This window comes from Dermacentor variabilis, chromosome 3 (assembly GCF_050947875.1).
Source record: "Dermacentor variabilis isolate Ectoservices chromosome 3, ASM5094787v1, whole genome shotgun sequence".
Taxonomy (NCBI): domain Eukaryota; kingdom Metazoa; phylum Arthropoda; class Arachnida; order Ixodida; family Ixodidae; genus Dermacentor; species Dermacentor variabilis.
Window position 1 is genome coordinate 204225172 of NC_134570.1, and position 23562 is coordinate 204248733.

The following is a 23562-nucleotide window of genomic DNA, read 5'->3' on the forward strand; positions in this document are numbered from 1 at the left end:
TCTGGGGGCTGCCTTATTCTTTTGCGTAGCGGGATTGCTGTAGTTGAAGCCGTCACGTCATCAGAGGGTGGTAGAATGGTCCTCCGCGATTTTACTTTTTCAGAGGTGCCTTGGAGGGCTATATGTGTTTATGCTCCGGACGTGGCTCGGGAGCGGGAAGTATATTTTGGTGATGTTCAGCAGTACTTGAATTGTGACTGGTATGTCATATTACTGGGTGATCTTATTTTGTGTTTGCTTTCCAGAAGAGAAATGTAAGTTGGCTAGTGTTTGTGATAAAAGTGCGTTGCTTTTAAGTTCGATTGTAAGGCAAAAAGAACTTCAAGACATTGGTTATGTGATGTCAAGCGAAAACCACACCATGTATACGCACTATCAAGGTCACTATCAAGGCTAGACAGAATTTAAGCTCCGTTAACTTTTGTACCGTTATTTTCAAGTTATCGAGTGTTACATGTTAGTCTTAGCGATCATTCCCTCGTTATGTGAACTCATCCTCATCATCATCATCAGCCTAGTTACGCCCACTGCAGGGCAAAGGCCTCTCCCATATTTCTCCAACAACCCCGGCCATGTACTAATTGTGGCCATGCCGTCCCTGCAAACTTCTTAATCTCATCCGCCCACCTAACTTTCTGCCGCCCCCTGCTACGCTTCCCTTCCCTTGGAATCCAGTCCGTAACCCTTAATGACCATCGGTTATCTTCCCTCCTCATTACATGTCCTGCCCATGCCCATTTCTTTTTCTTGATTTCAACTAAGATGTCATTAACTCGCGTTTGTTCCCTCACCCAATCTGCTCTTTTCTTATCCCTTAACGTTACACCTATCATTCTTCTTTCCATAGCTCGTTGCGTCGTCCTCAATTTAAGTAGAACCCTTTTCGTAAGCCTCCAGGTTTATGCCCCATATGTTAGTACTGGTAACACACAGCTGTTATACACTTTCCTTTTGAGGGATAGTGGCAACCTGCTGTTCATGATCTCAGAATGCCTGCCAAACGCACCCCAGCCCATTCTTATTCTTCTGGTTATTTCAGTCTCATGATCCGGATCCGTGGTCACTACCTGCTCTAAGTAGATGTATTCCCTTACCACTTCCAGTGCCTCACTACCCATCGTAAACTGCTGTGCTCTTCCGGGACTGTTAACCATTACTTTAGTTTTCTGCAGATCAATTTTTAGTCCAACTCTCCTGCTTTGCCTCTCCAGGTCAGTGAGCATGCATTGCAATTGGTCCCCTGAGTAACTAAGCAAGGCAATATCATCAGCGAATCGCAAGTTGCTAAGGTATTCTCCATCAACTTTTATACCCAATTCTTCCCACTCCAGGTCTCGGAATACCTCCTGTAAACATGCTGTGAATAGCATTGGAGAGATCGTATCTCCCTGTCTGACGCCTTTCTTTATTGGGATTTTGTTGCTTTCTTTGTGGAGGACTACGGTGGCTGTGGAGCCGCTATAGATATCTTCCAGTATTTTTACATATTATACAGGACAGAAAAAAAAACATCGAAATTCAGCTGGGACTTCTGGAAGCTGATAAGCTTTTGCAAGAAGACGTATTTCAAAGGGCAGTTCAAGAAAAGCTCGAAAATGTGTTCAGCATAACCACGTCAGAGTTCTTCATTGCAGAATGGAAACTCTTCAAAAGAGACGTTAAATTCACCGCGATTGAAAGAGCATGCGTAGTCTATCACAAAGAAAAAGAGCGTGAGAAGGAATTACACCTTAGGCTAAAATACATGCTCAGCGTATACAGCTCTTCGCCTGGCTTATTTTCGAAAGAAATCAAAGAAGTGAAGTCTGAACCTGAAGTCATGGATGAAGAAAAGTACAGGGGTGCGGTATTAAGGGCAAGGGCGGAGAGTTTATGGATGGGGGAAACGCCTACCAAGCGAGCAATAAGTGACGAGAAGAAACACGCGGTTTCCAAAGCAATAACAGAAATAAGTTACCAAGGGGAAGTCACTAGTGATGTTGGAATGATTGAGCACGCATTTGAGTCTTATTATGAAAGTTTGATGGGGAAAAAGACATGTCATATTGCAAGGTTTAGAACTGACTTCTTGCCATTAATGCCAACATTATCAGACGAGGTCTGTGAAGCGCTCGACAGACCAATAAGCCTTTCAGAAGTTGAGGATGCGATTGACGAACTTAGTCCCGGCAAATCGCCCGGGCCTGATGGTCTGGGAGGGGCTTTCTATGAGAGCTTTAAAAGTGGAATAGCTGTAGCATTACACCGCGTGATAAGGGAGATATACGAGAATAAGGAAGCACCTCCTTCTTTTCGAACATCGCACGTTATTTTAATTCCTAAAGTAATTCCTAAAATAATGAAAAGCCAATCTATTCGTGGGTTTATCTACGCAGGAATCGAGACTAGAGTTTTGGCGTATGCAGATGACGTGGCAATTTTTTGCCGTGATACAGAAAGCGTGAATAACCCTATCAAAGAGGTTGTTTCTTTTTGCGCCGCAACTGGAAGTGTTGTAAACTGGACTAAGTGCCTAGGTTTATGGCACGGCAGCTGGCCACAGGTACCCGAGCATTTTTTGCAATGTGAACTGGAGCGTTACCCGTGGAAAATATCTTGGGGTACCATTATAACATTATCGTGACAGCGCCGCGTATTGGATCGAAGAAGTAAAAAGAGTTAAAGATCAGACAGAAAAGTGGGGCGGGTATAATTTTTGGATGTTTTCAAGAGCTAGTGTTTGCAATTTGTTTTTAGGTACAAAGATGTATTATGTACTACAAGTGTTATGCATGGCAAGGATTTCGGTGCAGAAACTTCACAGAGTGTTTGCGGTATGTATATGGGGATCCACTTGGGAAAGAACTAGCCGATGTAACTTGTTTCATTCGGTGAAGAATGGGGGACTAGGATTAACACATTTATTTTTTAAACAGATTGTTAGTAGGTTCTTTTTCTTAAGGGACCAAAGTGATATATTTCTGCGTACTGTTATTCAAGTGATATTGAGTTCTTCCCTGCCTGTGGGGGTTGTCTCATCAACAAATGAACATACTCGAACACCAGTTGGCTTTCTGAGGGAAGTTGTTATGTCCTTTTCTTTACTGAAAGCGGATTTCTCGAATCAGTTTTTGTCTTCTGTGACACGAAAGAAACTTTATAGTGATCTGGTTGATGTTTTCTTGCCGCATCCTGTTTACCGTACGATGTATAACTTAGGACCTGAACGCAATGTGCTGAAACGCGTTAAAAAATTGCCGGTTAGATCTTCATCGAAAACCTTCTTTTTTCAATTGCATTCGGGCACTTTCCTTGTGAAGCCATGGCTACAAAGGAAGGGCTTCTTTGTATCATATGTAAGCAACTGCATCATATGTAAGCAACCTGAAACTATTGAGCACATCTTCTTGGATTGCCATGACTCCGTTTTCTTGTGGGATGTACTCAAACGAACTCTGAAGAAAGAGCTACCGTTAAGTCCTTTCGGTATTCGGTTCTTACCATGTGCAGACACAGGGGGAGTGACGGCTGACTTGATAATGCTTTTGTGTATGAGCAGCGTGTGGAAAACGCGTATGGATGTCAGGAATGCCCACGTAGATGAAATGTCTGCGAGGGAACACCCAAGTGAAAGTCTTAGGTACACGCGTGATGCCCTCAAGCACATGATTGAACCACCGGAGTGGTTTCAGGAGCTTGACACTTTGATGTCTGTGATATCCTCTTTGAGGGCCTTTTAAATATATACAGTTTCTCGATGTGATGCAATATTATTTTTCTGCACCAAGTTACCTACTTTGCACGCGTTTGAGTGGTGTTGTAATGAAGGTAATAAAGAAAAAAAACTCATGGCTGGGTGGTAGCGTCTCCGTCTCACACTCCGGAGACCCTGGTTCGATTCCCACCCAGCCCATCTTGCAAGTTGTTTTTATTTATTAATTGCCTTCCTGGATTTTTCGCTCATGGCCAACGACGATGACACCAGCTTTTCTGCGACACGAACTAATTAACGATGTCGCGTTAAAAAGCGACCTGCGACTTATACAACACCAGTTAGTACATTGCCCCTTCACGCACTGCGATCACCAAGGGGCATCCACGCCCACTGCCTCACCGTGCGGGCAGCCAGTGGCTGAGCGTAAAAAAACTCGACCGCACTCCGCAACGTTATGGTGCATGGAGGAAGGAAACTGAGGAAGGGCCCTACCCCTCCGCGCGCTAGGAGAAAAGTGTGGAGGAAATGGCGTAGTGGGTTCTCAGTTCTTTTGCTGTTTCTTTTTTTTTTAATTCCTTGCTGTAGCGGCCACGCCTTTCAGTCCACAATGGCGGCTTTTTTAATGTTCTGTGCGCTCACACGTGTTGCTCCGTAGCTTTCGTACTGCGGCAAAGGCGCCATGCGGGCAGGTTTGCGTTGGTCTCCATGTGTTGTTGCGCTGCGTTATCTGGACCGTGCTCTTCCAGATGTTGCTGTGGCCAGGTGGGACAGGAGGAACTAAAGTTCGTGAAATGAACGCGTATGCAACGCTGCACGCTATGTACCGCGCCGCGGCAATGGCAACGGACGAAGGAATATCCGCGGGAAATTTTGCCCTCTTTGGCATAATCATGCTAACGTGCTATTGCAGGCCGAAATTGATGCGTTTCCGAATCTGTGCAATGAACGCCTTGCAGGTCAGTGATTCCTGCTTTTGACAGCGCACATGGTGCATTTGCGGCATGTAGAACGTACGTTACGAATGCATAGTTCACATTGAGTAACGACTTGCTTTTGTGCATATTAAAACATCTGTTGCTTAACTGTTGCTTGTTCCTCGCAGTACTCGCGACAGCGCGAAGTCTTTTAAGCAGAGCGCGTTCGAGGTTCATGCACACCTGCACAGCTGTGTACCTCAATACACGTGCTGATGGAGCGTTACGCAGAATATATGCATTTTGCTGTCCTCGGCACCGTGCACCTGCCAGCCGACGCTTCATACTGTAAGATGGGGAAGAAGCCGCTGCTTTGACTAAACCCACGAAACACGCAAGCAGCTATTTGATGTCCAAAACATGTCTTGAACCGCTAATTCAAAAGCCTAGTAGCTGTCTTGATCAATACATTTTGTAGCCATGGACGTCTAGAAGTACTTCAGTAAGCCCTGCTAACGTTACGCTAAAAGTTGGCTAATGGACAGCTTGACAAGAACAACTGCAGTCTTTTATTAGACATTCCCTCAAATTTTTGCAGCAGCTGTTACAGTGACACAACGTTTGCCCACAGTTACAATTTATTTTAAATGAGGCATGGACATCAGAAAAAAAAAGTTTATATTGTCGGATAGAGTGATGCAGAGGTAGTTTTTCCAGATGTAAACTATGGGAATACTGTAGTACAGCCTCATTGGTCAATTTGTGCTTTTTAATTAGACCAATCAATTGAATGCCACCTGTCAGAATTATTTTGCAAATAAAACAAGATCTGTATTGTATGCTGATATAATTCCAATGTTCACTCATTGACCTAAACAAGAACATCTCTGCGTGAAACACGTCATTATTGACAAAACTTCGCCCTGCTGGGTCTCCACCAAATTGAAATAGTTTCTAGCAAAGAAAATTTTCTCAGTGATGCTGCAGTTCAGGCAAAAATTACATCCTGGTTTCAGCTACAGGGAGCACAATAGCCACTGTGCTGCAATGAGTTAAGAAATAAAGGATAGTACACATCTGGAAAAACACTCTGCGAACCACTCTAACTAGCAATATAAATATATTTTTTCTGATGTCCATGCTTCATTTAAAAGTAAATTGTAACTTACTTTCTGGGTGCCTCTTGTAAGGTAACGCCACATGCGTGCACAGCATCACGCAGAAATAATGGTGAGTTCTTCGGCATACCATCCATTAGTGAATTCCTTGTACGTTGCATGTTACAAGAACTGAAAGATAAATCGTAATATGCTAGCTGTTATTTTTTTCATAATCTGTATGATGAGCTTTTCATGCAAAAAAGGTGATAAACATGATAAAAGCAAGGCATCAACTTCACACCATGTCACATACTCATACTTTATTACCTAATAAATTAGAAAATATGCAGAAAGTGTAATTAACAAGAGTGACAAATAGCAGCAAAGGTGATCATGGATAAATCTTGAAGATGATTGCCGCCGCTGCCAGAGTAGGCCAGCCTTCATAGGAGAGCACTGGCTGCCCACAAAAGCTTGCTGTCACAGGCCACGCGTGACGGTTCTTGTAGACATAGGAAAGGAATACCTGCACAGAACAGGAAAAAAAGGGCAAGGAAAGAAATGGGAATGTTGAAATTGGAACTTCAATTAGCAATCTGTGCTAAGTAAGAAGTTTGGCTCACAATAAAAATAAACTTAAGCACTCCTTTCTCTTAAACTATGGGTATTTTAAGGTACGTATGCGATGATGTTTAAAATGACTAGTATATTCCTATCATAAGACGCCAACAAACACCGACACCAAGGACAACATAGGGGAAATTACTTGCGCTTAATAAATTAAATAAACGATAAATTATTGGAAATTAAAGTGGATGAAAAAACACCTTGCCACAGGTGGGAACTGAACCCACAACCTTCGCATTTTGCGTGCTATGCTCTACCAATTGAGCTACAGCGGCGTCGTTTTCCCATCCACTTTCTTGGGTATTTGTGTGTCCTAGTAGAACGCTGGGAGTGTTAGCCAGCGCCACAACTCAGAGACCTTGTTCCTGGCATATAGTCATTAAGTTGCATAGCAGAGTCAAAGTCAGCCTTTAATTTATTGTATGGTGTTTTGTGGCTAAAAAGCCACTTATCAACCTGTCAAACAAGTCTGAGAAGCTTCCTGCAAAACATAATCAGTTTAAAACAATAATTCACTCTGCAGGTAAATGATGTACTAACTTAATTAAAAAGTTAAATAGCGTTTTATATTGTTGAACTAAAAGCAAGTTTGGCATTTTGCGCTGCCTAGCTGTTGCCTTTCTTTCAAACTTAAACATGACGCAGTACAGAGTCAGCAGGTAGCATGCAAAGGAGGACTGGTGATAAAGTAGTGTTCCAAAGCAACACTCCTAGCTGGATCAATCACTTTTGTTGATATATTTTCATGTGACCCTAATTGGCTTCGGGCAATACCTCACACAAATGATGCAACACCTTGGATGATGCGTCATACAAAGTTGAAAGTATCTCATGATGTGATCAAACGATAACATTGCCCACTGACTTGGAAGTGTTAACATGCTGTTTGCGTGAGAAAGTGCAAAGTGATTCGTATAGGTGGCAAATTCATCAGTGTATCTATAGCCTCAGGTAATTCTGAGCATCTATGCTGACTTGCAACTGAGAAGCCACTGCACACAAAAAGGTGTATTCAAGTAATGGTCCATGCAGAATAATTGCCCACCTAATAAAAGGCAAATGTGGCAGGCTAATGGGCCAGAGCAAATAGATTGATAAATTCTGATAACACCTCCAATGATACTATTGAAATAGGTGATAAAAAACAGCACAGGTAAAATTGCAGTTATGACAAAATTTTAATAGCACCTCTGCAAACTGCTGGAACCCTCAGCATCATGCCTGCTGTACACGCACATATGTTGCAGCGCAATCTATATCTCAGACGCAGGCGCCTCCACAGATCACTTTGTGATCTCCTCACAATAAGGTTAAAAAACAGTCTGGCACAAGCTACTTGATGCGATTCATTTTGCAAGCGCCAGGCAAGTGCTGATGGTGGTAGAGCGAAATTGAAGTTTGTCCTTGTATGGAAGCCTTGGCCCATGTTTTATCAATTCTAGCGGCAAAGCACACGTTTTACAGTACACGTAAATCTTAGACTGCTTGCTGATGCTGTACAGTAAGTTCCTGTAAAGAAACTAAATCACACAGAAAACATTTAGAATACCAAACTAATCAAATACTGGCTTGAATACATTTGTGCATTAGGGAAGCAAGGTGTAATGTACACTGTTGTTGAAAATTTTTACTCATGTATGGAATACTTCTATGACACAGCAGAGTTAATTTGTGAGTTCTTGCATAGCAATGACTACCTACAAGTAAATTTTGTAAGACTTAGGGAAACTAATTATTAGTAGAACTGTGTATTACACTGGCACTGAGAAATTGGTTATAATAGTGGCAGCTTATAATGGACCAGTGCAAAAAAATGGCCGTTTGTGAGCCACCAACTAGGTATTTTACCCCGAAGCGCTCCCTGGCCTTAACCCATATAAAAAGCACTGGGAGGACCAGAGAGGGTACAGTACATTGGCTTACAGTGATCATGATGAGGTCCCGTCATCCAGCTAGCGCCAAGGTACAAGAAGGATGTCCAGCCGTCTATAGAGTGAAAGGGACAAAATAAGATAGCATCAAGTCAGTTGAAAGGCAGATTTGCAATTACAAATAAGGTGACCCAGTCACAGTCATTTATTAATAAATGCCGAGCTGTCGTGATTTCACTCCCAGACGAAGCACCTACTAGGTTAAAGGTTTTGCTGCTTATTTAGAACAAAACACAAGTGAAATTTGTACATCAGCAGACGATTTAATTTGGAATTGTATAGATTAAGTAAACGCTGCAGTTATATTTTTTTGTTTTGCTATAATATGGGAACGCTACAAACTGCATAGTCACTGACACACGCGCGCGCACACGTAAGAACAAAAGGACACAAAATAGGGCGAGTTCAGTCTGGTTCAGCATTACAGCCAGCGCGTCGTCATGGAATGTACTCCTTTCGGTTGCTCGTGTTACGTTAAGACCAACAAGCAGGGCAAAGTTCTGACTGTTGTTGCGGAAGTCGTGGAGCGCGGTAGTGCTGAACGGCTGAACACAAGCAGAACCCTCGTATAAAAGTAATGACGAAAACTCGCAGGGCAGAAGAGCCCATATATCAAGAATTGTCGCGGGTAACACCTAAATATGTTCATATTGTTGACGAAAAACGAAGCGCAATGTATTTCACTTACCGGAAAAAGTGTTATCCGAACGTGCGACGTACAAAGACGCACCGAGACACGAAGGCGGCGAACGCAGATCCCGCCATTGTGGTAGTAAGCCGTCGGCGAAAACACGCAATACAGCCGATGTCACGAAGCACTGATGTAAAACACACGGCACACAGCATCAGCACAGCTAAATGACTCTAGTTAATATTCAGTATAAAAGTACAGAACCGCTTAGAATGACGCACAACAGGATAACGAACCCACGACCGAGACATAGCAGGCGGCAGTGGCCGTTTTTTCAAACTTCTTGCCTCCCAGTGTTTCCAGCACAGAATGAGATGTCTGACAAATTTGGATTGTGCCGCCGAAGAAATCGCAGCGCGGTGGCTCTGTGACACCGCGCTGTGCAACACCGGCGTTTCGCTCCTGCTGCTGTAAATACCTGCTGCGCAAGCATAGAATGGTTTCCAGGCGTCGTGTACGCGCCCTGTATGGAAAACAATAACACGCCTTTGATTGTTGAAGTTCTGGTGTGAAATTATTTAATATTAAAGCCAATTAACTTATGTTGCTTCCAACGAGTTCGATTTGTCTGTGGCGTCTTTTATTCGTTAACGTCGACGGCCGACGGTAACCGCACATTTAACACGTCGTTTGGCATTTTATGCACTTTTAGACAAAAAGATCTAGAAAAGTTCTTGAGTTAGACATTCTGAATGCGTTTACCAAAACAGACTCTAGTGACACCAGTAGTGGGTTTTACCGCAGATAGAATATATACTAGCATATTCCAAGTGCTGAGATTATGTTTAGAAGAAATTCTATTTTCAGTCTTATCATAGACCAAGACGTCTATAACCGTTTGTAGCCGTTTCAAGAAGTTTTTAAGAGGTTCTGTGTTTCGTGGGAAGGAACGAATCTTTCCTACCTCAGGCGTTTCTTATCCGTGCGCGCGAGAAGCGTAGGGAAGTGAAGGTTAGCGTATGCGCTGCAAGAGTCGGCAAGGCTCCACAGAACGTACGCCTGCGAACACATCAAACGGCTGTTCCATATGGTTGCATGTAGGCCGGTTCTACGCGCGTACTGTTCTGCACCGTGCGCCGGCTATCGCATAACTTTGGTTCCGTCATGCTTCACTTACCGTGGTAAGAAGGCACCTCAGGCCGCAGACAATGAATCTAAACGCGGAGTCAGAAATGACATTCTGCCTCCTCGCCGGCGCGCTGTCGCAGTGATGCGCGGCCACTCGAAGTTTGTTCAATAAAGCACGACGACTCCTCAAGCGAGAACGTCTTTGTGCTCATAAACTCCAAATGGATCGCAAATGGGTCGGCGTGTCGTACGTGTCTCCAGTGCGTTTTGCAGTGCAGTGAGAATGCGTACATTTTTTTTCATATCGCCAGACGTCCAGCTCGCAAGACCTATAGCCCAAGCAGAGAAAAGCAAGTAGAAGGCAGCGATAAAGGCTACCTCCTTTAAAAAAAAAAACACGCGAAAACTGGGCAGCGGCCGGTACCTGCGGTTGATGAGAACAGTTCAGTTGGCTGGCCTTATACGGCATGTTTATTTTCATAAAAGCCGGTAAAAGCAGCCGATTCGACCTCACGGCCCAATTTGCGAAATCCATTATGAACTTATTTTAACATGACTTCAGCAACGGTAATGCAATGAGACATCGCGATTCTTTAGTATTGCTGCGGAGCGCGCGCGTCCGAGCAGCCCGGTTGCGCGCAGCGCGGCTATAACGCTTTTCAGCGAGACCCGTCCACCTGTCTCCTAGTCAATAAAGGCTGCACAGCGGAGGAGGTTGATCTCGACCTAAATCTGGAATATTCGTACGTGATGGTCTCTGTCCTCCCCCAGCGGCGAACATATAGCCCCGTACACATACTTAATATATGCTGCCCCCCCCCCCCGAAACTAAAAAAAAGAAAAGAAAAAAAGAACGCCACTTTTTCTAACACCTTTAGCGCAGCGCTAAGGGTCGCGATCCCCTGATGATAGTGGGCGATTTTAACGCCCCCTGTCTCGTGTGGGGCTATCGCAAGGAAGAGCTGCGTGGTCGTAAGTTGGCGGGACTTATATCCACGCTGGCATCACTCTTCTAACCGACCCGGTCCACCCAACACGTGTAGGGAATTCCGTCACTCGGGACACCTGCCCCGACCTTACCCTCACGAAACTCATCCGACAGACAGACTGGATCAACACCGAGGAGACCTCGGTAGCGACCACTGCATACTGAACACTATCATTTACACTCGACCCTTACATCGCCCCCTTGCACAAGCCAAACTTCCCGACTGGAATGCTTTCCGCCAGGCCCTCCCAGCAACTTATCTCTTGGAACAAGGCTACTCCACTTGGGCGCACGGAGCTCTGGGAAGCTCGCCGCAGCCTAACCAACCGATGGCGGCGGCAGAAACACAATCGTAAACTCAGCGCTCGCATCTCTGACCTTACTCAGCAAGCAGCCGAGTACGCTGCCCAGCTCGCCGACACTTACTGGGTAGATAGATGTAATAGCGCAGCAAGACAGATGTCGAGCCGCAACACTTGGCAGCTCTTCAGTAGTCTCATAGACCCTACACAAACACGATCGGAAGCCAAGAAACACCTCACTCGCGCACTACACAACTTTCAAGGAAACGCGGAGCAGCTAGCGAACGCTTTGCGCTCACTATAGCTCAATCAGGATCGAGACCCGCTAGGGATGGATTATTCGTATGCAGGCTGCGATAAGCTGGAAAGGGATCAGCCTTTCCCGCTTCACGACCTTCGCACGGCTCTTGCACGAATGCGCAGGGGGACGGCGCCCAGGAGGGATAAGGTAACAGTCAAACTATTGGCAAACCTTCCAGATCGGGCGTACTAAACCCTACTCGAATACATCAATGCCATTTGGACCGGGGACACTTCGTTGCCAGCCGATTGGAGGACATCATTGGTAAACTTTATCTTGAAGGCGGGGAAATCGGTAAACATAGACAACCTCCGGCCCATCTCCCTTACTTCATGTGTAGGGAAACTCGCGGAAACGATTTGTCCGTGACCGCCTCTTGGAATATCTATAGAGCAAGGACGCCTTCGCCGACACTGTGTTCGGCTTCCGACCTCATAAGTCGGCACAAGACATCCTTTTACAGCTTCATCACAAGATCCTGGAACCCATAGAACACTCGCACAACGACAAGATAGACCTGGCACTCGATCTCAAGGGTGCCTTTGACCATGTTAAGCACGCCGTCATACTAAAGCTTCTTAGCCAGACCACCTGCGGCGCTCGTACATTCAACTATATCAAACATTTCTTAACGGACCGCTTGGCCTATATACGCCTACAAGAGACCGAGTACGGCCCATTTGCGATGGGAACACGGGGCACACCACAAGGCGCTGTGTTGTCCCCGCTTCTCTTTAACATTGCCATGACACACCTCCCGGCACAGCTGGCGAGTGTCATTGGTGTTCAGCATGCGCCCTACGCCGACGACATCACCATCTGGGCCACTACGGGAAACATAGGAGAGATGGAGGAATGCCTGCAAGCGGCGAGCATAGTAGACCACTATTCCACGTACTGTTGACTCCAATGCTCCCCGCCCAAGTTTCCATTTCTGAATATTCGACCTTCCCCGAAATGCACAATCTCAGTTCAGCTTTCTCTCGCCAGTGGCCCCATCCGAGAAGTGGAGGAGATTCGAATACTCGGTCTCTTCATTAATCAACATCGCTAGCAGACACAACTCTTGCCAAACACCGCAAGGTCGGCGACCAGGTGGGCCGGATGGTTCGCCGCGTTTCCAACAAGCGAGGAGGGTTGCGAAGTAAGGATGCGGTGTGGCTCGCACATGCCTTCGTAACTAGTAGAGTACTGTACTCGACCCCATACCTACGCTTATGGAAACATGACGAAGATTGCTTGGAGGTTGTACTCCCCCAAAATACTCAAGAGAGCTCCACTTCCAACGCGCGTCTTCTCGCGTTGCGGGTGGTGAACACCTATCGGGAACTTCGCGAGGCGCATCTCGTTAACCAATACACGCGTCTCGCCCAGACCGTGTCCGGTCGCTGCCTCTTAGACCGGTTACATATTAAACATGACCACCATACGATGGAAAAGGTTCGAGTGCCCGAACTGTGGAGACGCGTCCTCTACGTTCGACCCCTTCCAACTAAGATGAACAAGGAGAACCATGATGGCCTGCGCCAGGCGCGGGCGGATGCCCTGCGCCGCCACTATGGCTCTAAGAAACACGTCTTCTGCGTCGATATTGCAGGCCCCAACCACTCCAGGGGGTATGGTACACGGCTGCAATAATACACGAGGAAAGACAAGTGGACGGTCTCTCGTTCAAAGCACCCAGCTCAACGCATGCAGAGGATGTGGCGATCGCCCTCGCAGCCTCCCATTCCGACTCTAAATTCATCCTCAGACTCCCGTGGAACCTGTCGTAACTTTCAATTTGGATGGATCATTCCTCTCGCTTACAAAATTCTTCGCCGCAGTATTCGCGACTCCGATCCGACTCATCGCTCAATCATATGGGTCCCCGGCCACCAAGGCATGCCAGGTAACGAAGCCGCCCATGAGGCAGCCCGCGCACTCACTTACCGGGCACCAGGCATCACTTGGGAGGACCTTGACCCAGATCACAGCCCTATTCTTTCTTTACTTTACATTACTGAGCACTATCGTGCCGAACACCGCCGTTACCCGGTTCCTATGAAGGGATTGGGTAAAGCTGGCGAACGAACTCTCCTTAGGCTCTTTACAAATACCCTGCTGTGCCCGGCAGTACTCAATCACTTTGATCCTTCTTTAGACGGCCGCTGCTCATTCTGTGGGGAGGTGGCCGACACCTTCCACATGGTTTGGTCATGCAGGCAAAATCCTTCTCTCCCTCCATCACCCCTTCCCCTTCCCGAGATGACTGGGAGGCGGCCCTACTCGGCTGCCAGGAACTAAAACCCCTCCATACACGTTTCCGCCGACCAGTACCGCCAACCTGCCCTCCTCCACCACGCACGTCTCCCACTCACCCCCTTAGCTACCGGCGTCAAGCGGAACTTACGTAGCTGCAGCTTCCTGTTCCGAGTGGAAGTGACGACGCTATGTTTTTTAGCGTTGTTTACATTCGCGTCGCTGGATAGGCTTTAGTTGCGGCAGCTGCGGTTGAAACTGTGAATGCGATTCCATCCAAGAACCACCGCCTGTTGTAACCAGCGATCTGCTCGTGTTCGCTGCTTCGCATCAACCTACGACGGGTTGTGGCACGAGCGACAACGTACAGTGGAATGTGGTGCCTGGGCGCTTGGAGACCACTACCGCTTTTCGTGCATTTGGAAAACAGCGACCACGAACTGCTACTTCAGTGGAATACAACAGCTTGTCCCCTTTGCATTCTTCTTATGGTGACTGCCACAGCTCTGCTAAGCACGCGCGGGCGTCTCACCATCGTCTAACAGCAGTCAAAGCGGAAATTCCCGCAGCGCAACTCCAGGAAGCGAAAACGCCGGAACCGGAAATTTTTAAACCGGAAATGCCGTAACCGGAAATACCAGAACCGGGTTTGGTCTGAGGTAGTTCACTGTAGCAATGACTGTAGTCTGAGGGGAAAAAATGCGGCGCACAACAAAGGTTGTCGCTACTTAATAAAGTGGTGGTGACGTGTGGATGGAGGGGCCTTACCAGGAGCTATCGGCCCAACAAGCCCTAGTCCGGCGGACCTGCGCAGCGGTCAAGACCCACGGGGTCCCGGAATGAGAGACTCCGCCCAGTATTGCAAGGGGCACGACCCACTAGATGTCTCTCCCCGAGCACCCAATAAATGATTTTCACCACCACCGGCGTGGTTTCGCGAGAAATGTAATCAAGGGAGCTGGCCCGATAGGCGAAGCGAGGCCATGAGCGACGCCAACTTCTGGCTTCACTTTAGCTTCACAAAGAGTGACGTCAGGGCCTCTCCTGAGTTTCCTTCCTACATGCTATAGTGGCTAGAAGGAGCCACCATAGCAATGCCGGCATGCCTGGGGACAAATCTTTTGTAGGAAACTCTATGGGACAAACGAATAAAACGCGCGCTAAGAAACCTTCTCCGTATAGTGCCTAGGCAAGGAGCAAAAGCCCCCAGAATTTCTCTCTCGTGCCCGCTCTTACAAGTGCCTGCGCACAAACGGCTGGCGATCCCTCAAATGGACGTCTTGTCATTTCTGTCATTTGTACTTGTCAGACCAGTACAGTAACTCTACGATTTAGACGCATACGTCCTGCAGTGAACGGAAAACAGGCAGATTATGATGATCATGATGGTGTCCAAAAGCCTACGTGCCTATGTGTTTCACTGGTTTCTATCTCCCGCAATCGCGTTCAGCGCATTCGACTTGTAAAAGAAAAGCCTCTCAAACCAGCGTTTTAACTGCAGGGGGCTTCACTTTATGGCATGCTTAATGAACAACAAAAACTGAGCGTGGTGTCCGAATCTATAACCCGAGTTGTGGATTTGGACACAGCGCCAACCACGCTCAGTTCTTGTTTCCAGCATCGCCCGCTGCCGCATCGCCATGGTCATCGCCGTACGTCATGTTTTTCCACGCCGTGAGTGCAGCCCGTGAGTAGTGGTCATGGCAGGAGTGGAAGTAAGTCCTTACAATGAAGTCTAGTGTAGTTTAAATCTTGCTGCCGTTATAGGGCTGCCCCGAGCGCATTCGTCATTTGGAAAGGGTCAGTATTCACACGCAAACATAATTTTCTTGCAGGTACCTCCAGTATTTAAAGACCTGCCGGTCAAAGTGCAAACGTCCAAGCTTGTCACTCGCAAGGATCTCTTCTACCAGCTGGAAGAAGCGGCAAAAACAGGTAAAATCTTCCGCAGTTTGCCCTTATTCTGGAGAAGAGATCACGCATTTGTTGGCCTACACTTCACCGATGTGACGTGTCACAGCGGGTTCTCGAGTCGCCAAGTTGAAGTTCCCTGCGCCGTCACAATGCGGCACCGGCCTCGATAATTGCACGTGTTGCCGACTTTTGCGTACCGGCGTCTCCGGTTACTCGTGACGTTCGCGGGAGAAATTCTTCAGTCTTTTCGAAATGAGCAACTTCGACCGGCGAGTTTTTCTGACTGCGAAGACGACGACGATTTCAGCTATCGCTGTTGCTACTGCGGTACCTGTTACTCAATCGTAGTGTACGATGACCTGCTGGTGACGTTAGTCTAATTAATAATACGCTCCAAATATGTTTCGCGCCTGTAGCGGCCTGTTTGCAACGGCCCTACGATTGCTCGACCAAGCGTGGCATCAAAGTTCCTGAATGGGTTCTTGCGAGGTGGGAAGTGGGCGGACTGCAGTGCGAGGATGGCCCGAGTGCTGGTTAGGAATCTCTGCGTGCGCGTTTCGCGGGATCGGGCGTCTTCGAATAAACATAAACTGTGTGGTAGCGCGATGAGTAGTTGTCTCTTTACAGTTATGGCGCGAAAAAACAATGCCCGGGTTTGTTTATAGGAAGTTACATTTCAGCTGCACCTTGTACATGCCGAATGGGGGGCATGAGTACGGGGTCCTGAATATTTGGTTGCGCGTGTTCAAAAAAGATTTTGCACTCACCGCTGCACTGTTCTTGCTCAAATTTTGTAGAGCGATCACATTTTCTTGTCTACTTCGTTTAGTAGAACACTTGGCAGGATTCATCATCAGCCTATTTATGTGCACTGCAGGACGAAGGCCTCTCCCTGCGATCTCCAATTACCCCTGTCCTGTGCCAACCGATTCCAACTAGCGCCCGCAAATTTCCTAATTTTGTCGCACCACCTAGTCTTCTGCCGTCCTCTACTGCGCTTCCCTTCTCTTGGCACCGATTCTGTCACCCTAATGGTCCAACGGTTATCTACTCTACGCATTACATGACCTGCCCAGCACAGTTTTTTTCTCTTCATGTCTATTCGAATATCGTCTATACCCATTGGCTCTGATCCAAACTGCTGTCTTTCTGTCTCTTAAAGCTATGCCTAGCATTCTTCGTTCCATTGCTCTTTGCGCAGTCCTTAACTTGTTCTCAAGCTTCTCTGTCAGTCTGCAAGTCTCTGCCCCATATGTCAGCACCGGTAAAATGCACTGACTGTATACTTTCCTTTTCAATGATAACGGTAAGCTTCTTCCAGTCAGGAGCTCACGATGTCTACCATATGCGATCCAACCCATTTTTATTCTTCTGTGAATTTCCTTCTCATGGTCAGCATTCCCAGTGATTAGTTGACCTATTTAAACATACTCCTTCACAGACTCTATAGGCTGACCTGCGATCTTGAACTCTTGTTCCCTTGCCCGGTTATTTATCATTATCGCTGTCTTCTGCATATTAATCTTCAACTCCACTCTTACACTGTCCCTGTTAAGGTCCTCAATCATTTTTTGTAACTCCGCAGCGTTACTGAATAGAACAATGTCATCGGCAAACCCAAGGTTGCTGAGGCATTCGCTGTCGATCCTTACTCCTAGACCCTTCCCAGTTTAATAGCTTGCATACTTCTTCCAAGCATGCAATGAATAGCATTGGACAGATTGTGTCTGCTTGTCTGACCCCTTTCTTTATAGGTATCTGCCTACTTTTCTTGTGTAGAATTAAGGTGGCTATGCAATCTCTGTATATATTTTCCAAGGTATTTATGTAAGCGGTCTGTACTCCTTGATTACGCAATGCTTCTATAACTGCTGGTATCTCTACTGAATCACGTGCTTTTTCGTAATCTATGAAAGCCATATAGACCCGCCGTGGTTGCTCAGTGGCTATGGTGTTGGGCTGCTGAGCACGAGGTCGCGGGATCGAATCCCGGCCACGGCGGCCGCATTTCGATGGGGGCGAAATGCGAAAACACCCATGTGCTTAGATTTAGGTGCACGTTAAAGAACCCCAGGTGGTCAAAATTTCCGGAGTCCTCCACTACGGCGTGCCTCATAATCAGAAAGTGGTTTTGGCACGTAAAACCCCAAATATGAATGAAAGCCATATAGAGAGGCTTCTTGTACACTGTGGATTTCTCGATAACCTGATTAATGACAGATGTGATCCATTATAGAGTATCCTTTCCTGAAGCCAGCCTGTTCCCTTGGTTGACTAAAGTCCAGTGCTGCCCTTATTTTATTGGAGATTATTTTGGTAAATATTTTATATAATACTGGTAGTAAGCTAACGGGCCTATAATTTTTCAGTTCTTTGTCTCCTTTTTTGTGGATTAGTATAATGTTTGCATTCTTCCAGTTTTCTGGGACTCTTGTATACTTCGTATAGGGACTTCGTATAGAGACCCGCCAGTTTTTCTAGCATCATGTCTCCTCCATCATTGATTAAATTGACTGTTATTCCATTTTCTTCTGCTGCTTTTCCCCATTTCATGACTTGCAAGGCCCTTCTGACCTAATCTCTAGGTATAAGAGAAGTTTCTGTATATTGTTTATTATTGTTTTGAATACAGTACTCTAGAGTCCTCTGGGTGCTGTACAGGTCAGCATAGAATTCTTCCACTGCTTTTACTATATTTTCGAGATAGCTGATGATATTACCCTGCTTATCTTTCAGCACATACATCTTGGTTTGTCCTATGCCAAGTTTTTTTCTCACTGATTTCAGGCTGTGTCCATTTTTTACAGCTTCTTCAGTCTTTCTCACATTATGAGTTTGAATATCACTTATTTTCGCTTTGTTGATCAGTTTTGACAGTTCTGCAAATTCTGTCTTATCTCTTGAGTTGGACACTTTCATACTTTGTCGTTTGTTTATTAGGTCCTTTGTTACTTGGGAGAGCTTGCCTACTGGTTGCCTTGGTGCCTTGCCTCCCACTTCATTTGCTGCCTCTGAAGCCAGCCTCGTTACGGTTTCATTAATTACCTCTATGTTATCATCATCATCTCTCTGTTCTAAGGCTGCATATTTGTTTGCAAGTACCAGCCTAAATTTGTCTGCTTTTGCCCTTACTGCCTCTAAGGTGACCTGTTTTTTCTTGACCAATTTTACTCTTTCTCTGTTCAAATTAAGGTGAATCCTATTCCTCCCTAACCTATGATCGCTGAACTTTACCCTACCTATCACCTCTACATCCTGCTCAATGCTGGGATCGGCAGAAAGTATGAAATCAATTTAATTTCTTGTTTCACCATTAGGGCTTCTCCAGGTCCACTTTTTTGTTGCTACGTTTCCTGAAAAAGGTGTTCATTATTCTCAGCTTATTCCTTTCTGCGAATTCCACCAGCATCTCTCCTCTACTGTTTCTAGAATTGACACTGTAGTTGCCAATTGCCTGTTCCCCCGCCTGCTTTTTCCCCACTTTTGCATTGAAGTCATCCATTACTATTGTATTTTGAGTTTGCACTTTTCTCATCGCTAATACATCATCTTCATAAAACTGATCTACTTCTTCATTGTTGTGGCTGGATGTTGGAGTGTACGCTTGTACTACTTTTAATCTATACCACTTATTAAGTTTGATTGCGACTACAGCTATCCTCTCGTTAATGCTGTAGAATTCGTCGATGTTGCCCGTTATGTCCTTATGAATTAGGAATACTACCCTGTATTGCTTCTTACTTGGGAGTCCTCTGTAGCAGAGGACATGGCCGTTATTTAGCAATGTGTAAGCCTCACCAGTTCTTCTATTCTCACTAAGAGTGATAATGTCCCAAACAATGTCTGATAATTCCTCAGAGTCCTGCTAAGCTAGCCTCACTCGAGAGGGTTCAGGTGTTAAACGGTGCAAGGGTCAGTTTCCCTTCGGAGCCTGTCCAGACCCAGAGATTTCTAGCACCCTCTGCTAGTCTCCTGTTTTTTAACACAAAAATTAGGCGACTTAAAAAACAGGCGCCTAATCATGCCAAGTGTTATACTAAACGAAGTAGACAGGAAAGTGTGATCATTCTGTAAAATTTAAGCAAGAACAGTGCAGCGGTGAATGCAAAATGCTTTTTTTGATCATGTGCAGCCAAATGTTAAGGATTCTGTAGATGGGGATGGCGGGGTAACTTTAAGGGCAACGGTCGAGTTTAGCTACCCAATCTGTCGTGCTTTTTGTGTCTGATTTACCTCTCGGTAGTGGGTGGAGTTTGATTTTCTGCTGCTTCTGTACTGATTCATTTGCACGCTGTAGGTTTGTTTGACTCAGAAAAGGGTCAGGTGGGGCCGACATGCCATGGAGAAGTTGTCGGCACCTTGTGTGAAATTGCAAAATTGATAGATGGATGCTATGAGCGTCCCCTTTGGAAGGGGACGGTGCATTGCTCCACCAAGGTCTTATTATATTGCCTAATGTCCTACCTATGTGAAAAGATAAAAAAAAAAAGGAAAGGAAAAAAAAAGAAACCACGATGAACACCAATAACCGAACTTTCTAAACCCCAGTTTGAGCTTTGTTTTTGCACACCTCCATTGTTTGTCGTTTCCTTACTTCCATCCATCTTCCAATTGCCACTTACTAATCTCTACTACAGACATCATAATCAATTTTACTATGAGCTTCTCACAATTCAAAGCTTATCCTGCCCATGCCACCCTGCACAGCTTCATTTATAGTCTTCCCGTGAGCGCCCAATGCGAGGCGACCCACTGACCAAAGGTCAGTGTGTTAAACCTTCAACTTTTACGCATAGAAAAGTGGTGCGTGTCCTCTGAGATCGGATGGTGCATGCTGTAGCCTGTTCTCTGAGGTCATAGTGGTGATGTTGAGAACTTGCGCCCATGTCCAGAAGAGGGCACCACATTGCCACTAGCTGGCACTAGGATTTGCAGCAGCCACAGATGCAGCAGCTTGTTACAGTAGCATTTTATTTTTGGAACAGGTGAAAAAGTCAAAATGCATATAGTTAATGAAAGTTGCACTCACTCCTGCGATATTCACCCATCGTTCTGCTTTCCCAATCAGTAAAATGGCCTATGGGTGTCGCTCTCACTTGTCTTTGTTGCTGGCATAAAGGATCCAATTTTTTTAGAGATTGCTCAGATAGAATAATTCTGCTTACAAAATTTCTGTGTGCTTTTGAGGCTACTGAGGATGAGCGTTTTGTTGTGCCATCAAAAACTGGGTCCTTCAAAATCGGTTCTCAGTCCCTTTAATGAGCTACTGTACTGTAACTTGTCCGGGAGACAGTCAGTGGTCATCTGACTGACTTTGGGCATTTTTGTGAGTACGATTATTTAAGTTTCATTGTAAGGAGCATGTTTTCACCTTAGAACCTTGTCTGCCACATTTTGCATTATTTTCCACAGTTCATAAAGAGGCACTGTTCTTATTTGCTTCAAGCAGCTTTTGCAAATCAGCTGTGCCTTCATGATTTGTTTCATTCACACTGTTACTGTGTACACAATGGAAAAAAGGGTGCAACATAAAAAGGAACGGTGCTGTGAGAAAGTGGAGTTGCCTGACTGCTTGTGCAGGTGTCAGTACAACGGACATGATTTGAATAAACTGAGGGACAGTTTTGTAGTGCGCTTTTTTGTGGCACTCTTAAGATTGACAGTGTCATGGTAAAAAAATCACTGCGATAAGTAGGAAATAGCACTTTAGGGCACATTGCAACTCGGTGTGTGGACTTCCAAATGCTCATTCCCACATGGACACTTGTTCAGAGCTAAAAAAAGAGAAAAATTAACCTTGCAAGCGTTTAGCTGATGCCCTGTTAGTACGATGTCTTTTGTAGTGTTTAGCACAGCTTGATAAAAACGGACTGAAGACGAGGACATCTGTCCATTTTCTCAAGCTTCTACGCTTAACACTCGAAAAGAGAAGAAATGTGTTAGCTTCACTAATTCCCTGGTGACGTGAACAAACAGTTGTAATTCTGGCCTTATGGTGTTATGGCCGCCTGTTCGACTCCATCAGGCAAGGAAACATTTTTGACTTGCATGCCGTGGGCTTGTGTGCTGTTTCGTTTTGATCTGTTACATTTTGCTAAGCAGAGTTATTACTGTTATACAAGATAGCCTCCTCCTTTGATATGCATGCACAAATACCAAACCTACTTGAGCGATATAATTAAATTTGAATTTAATGACCATGCTCGCCACTGTCGTTCTCATTTGAGGTTTGCCTTTCATTCTGGGAACAAGCTAATTAAATAAAGAGATCTTTATTTACTCTTTCTGGTAGTTTTTCTGGTATACCATCACTGCAGTGGGGGTGCTGGGTATCGATATCACTACGTCTAGTGCTAGGTAATGCTCAATAGCCTGGCAAGAGAACAAGAATTCATAATTGGCTGTTAGCGTCTGTAATCTGTGTCAGACTATTTTTTATCTAGGCCTGTTACTAATAGGGGACCGTGGTCTTGAAAAGGAAATTTACAGTAGGAGTGCGATGGAGAGCATACGATAGGGCATTAGGAAATCATGACTGGCAGTTTACTGCTATCCTTGAAATGTGTAAAATCATTGCATTCTACAGGTGCTATCATATGGATCAGAATTTTGTAGGTGAACAAAGAAACTCGGGAAGAAGTGAAGGACCATGCAGCAAGTGATGAAACAGAAAATGTTATCCTTAATGTTAACACAGAGCAAGAAAGTGTTGTGGATGAGAGAGCAAACAGGTGTAGCTGATATTCCAGTCTATATTAGAGGAATAAATGAATATTGGGCAGGCCGTGCAATGCATAATTTGGGTAACCAGTGGCCTATAGAGTTAGAGAAGGGGGGGCCAAGGGGAGGGAAACACAGTCAAGGACAGCAGAGAAGTCGGTGATGTGATGAAATTAGGAAATTTGCAAGCATAAGATGATATCAGTTTGCACAATATAGGAGTGATTGGAGATCGCTGGGAGATGTCCTCATCTGCAAAAGCGATAAATAGGCTTATAATGATGGCGACCTCTAGTGACTGTCACAGCGATCCGACAGCACAACTAAGTTTCTGTAGCACAACAGGGAAGCTGTACTTCGAGAAGAGAATGGGCTTAGGCAACAGTAGTAAGGATCTGTTACTGTTACCAGAGCTCCCTGATCTTGCAGTAGAGTTCAGTTGGTTCTGTCGTATGTGGTCTTTGTTTTTGCTGACGTGCTTTAAAACCTTAGTTGAATTTCATTTATTTTTAAAACTGTTGCAGGGTTTGAAAAACAACAACTTAAAGAAAAAGCATTTCCAGTCTTTCTTGAAATATGTAGACTAATTTTCTGTACTGTTAGCCTTTTCAGGATGTTACAGGCTTGGATTTCGAAACAGGACACAGCTTTATTGGGATCAAAATCTGTCTGTTGCATGCTGATGTACATTTCAGGATCCCTAGCGGACCCTGTGGTGCGTGGCCTGTGCCAAGTGCTGCGGCTGACGCTTCCCCGGTATCATGGCAGCACCTCGCGCCACCTGGTGGAGCAGCTTGTTGACTCCTTGCTGGCCACCCAGCCGTCCAGCGTGGGCCATCTCATTGCAACCATCCTTGATGTGTCCCGTGAACACAAGCCCCTCTTCATCACGTTAGTGTTCCTTTGTTTGCTGTGAGGCTGTGTTGGTGCTTCCCTGCCAGACATCTCTTTTCCGGCAAGCTATGCGGCACAGTTCATGCAATTATAGCTGTGCACATACTCTAATTATTATTGTTTTTGCTGCTTGATGTGGCAAGGCTGACCTTTTAAAGGGACACTAAAGGCAAGTAC

At 45.6% G+C, this 23562-nt stretch overlaps 1 protein-coding gene, 1 long non-coding RNA gene and 1 other non-coding gene across 3 annotated transcripts in view; 1 reads left to right on the forward strand and 2 right to left on the reverse strand.

The window, feature by feature from the left end:
* Nucleotides 1–6036: 6036 nt before the first annotated feature.
* Nucleotides 6037–9118, reverse strand: LOC142574398 (uncharacterized). Its single transcript, XR_012826521.1, has 3 exons — nt 8955–9118; nt 8259–8321; nt 6037–6234 (listed from the first exon to the last, which is right to left on the reverse strand). It is a non-coding gene; the product is annotated as an uncharacterized LOC142574398 (long non-coding RNA).
* Nucleotides 6538–6610, reverse strand: TRNAL-CAA (transfer RNA leucine (anticodon CAA)). Its single transcript has one exon. It is a non-coding gene; the product is annotated as a tRNA-Leu (tRNA).
* A 6359-nt stretch (nt 9119–15477) lies between the features above and the next one.
* The window catches only part of l(3)80Fj (lethal (3) 80Fj), a 413275-nt gene continuing 405190 nt past the window's right edge, over nt 15478–23562 (forward strand). Inside the window, exons 1-3 of the mRNA XM_075686799.1 lie at nt 15478–15572; nt 15693–15792; nt 23187–23382. Of these exons, the coding sequence (XP_075542914.1) occupies nt 15558–15572; nt 15693–15792; nt 23187–23382 (311 nt within the window). The 5' untranslated portion in view covers nt 15478–15557. The remainder of the gene's footprint in view (nt 15573–15692; nt 15793–23186; nt 23383–23562) is intronic.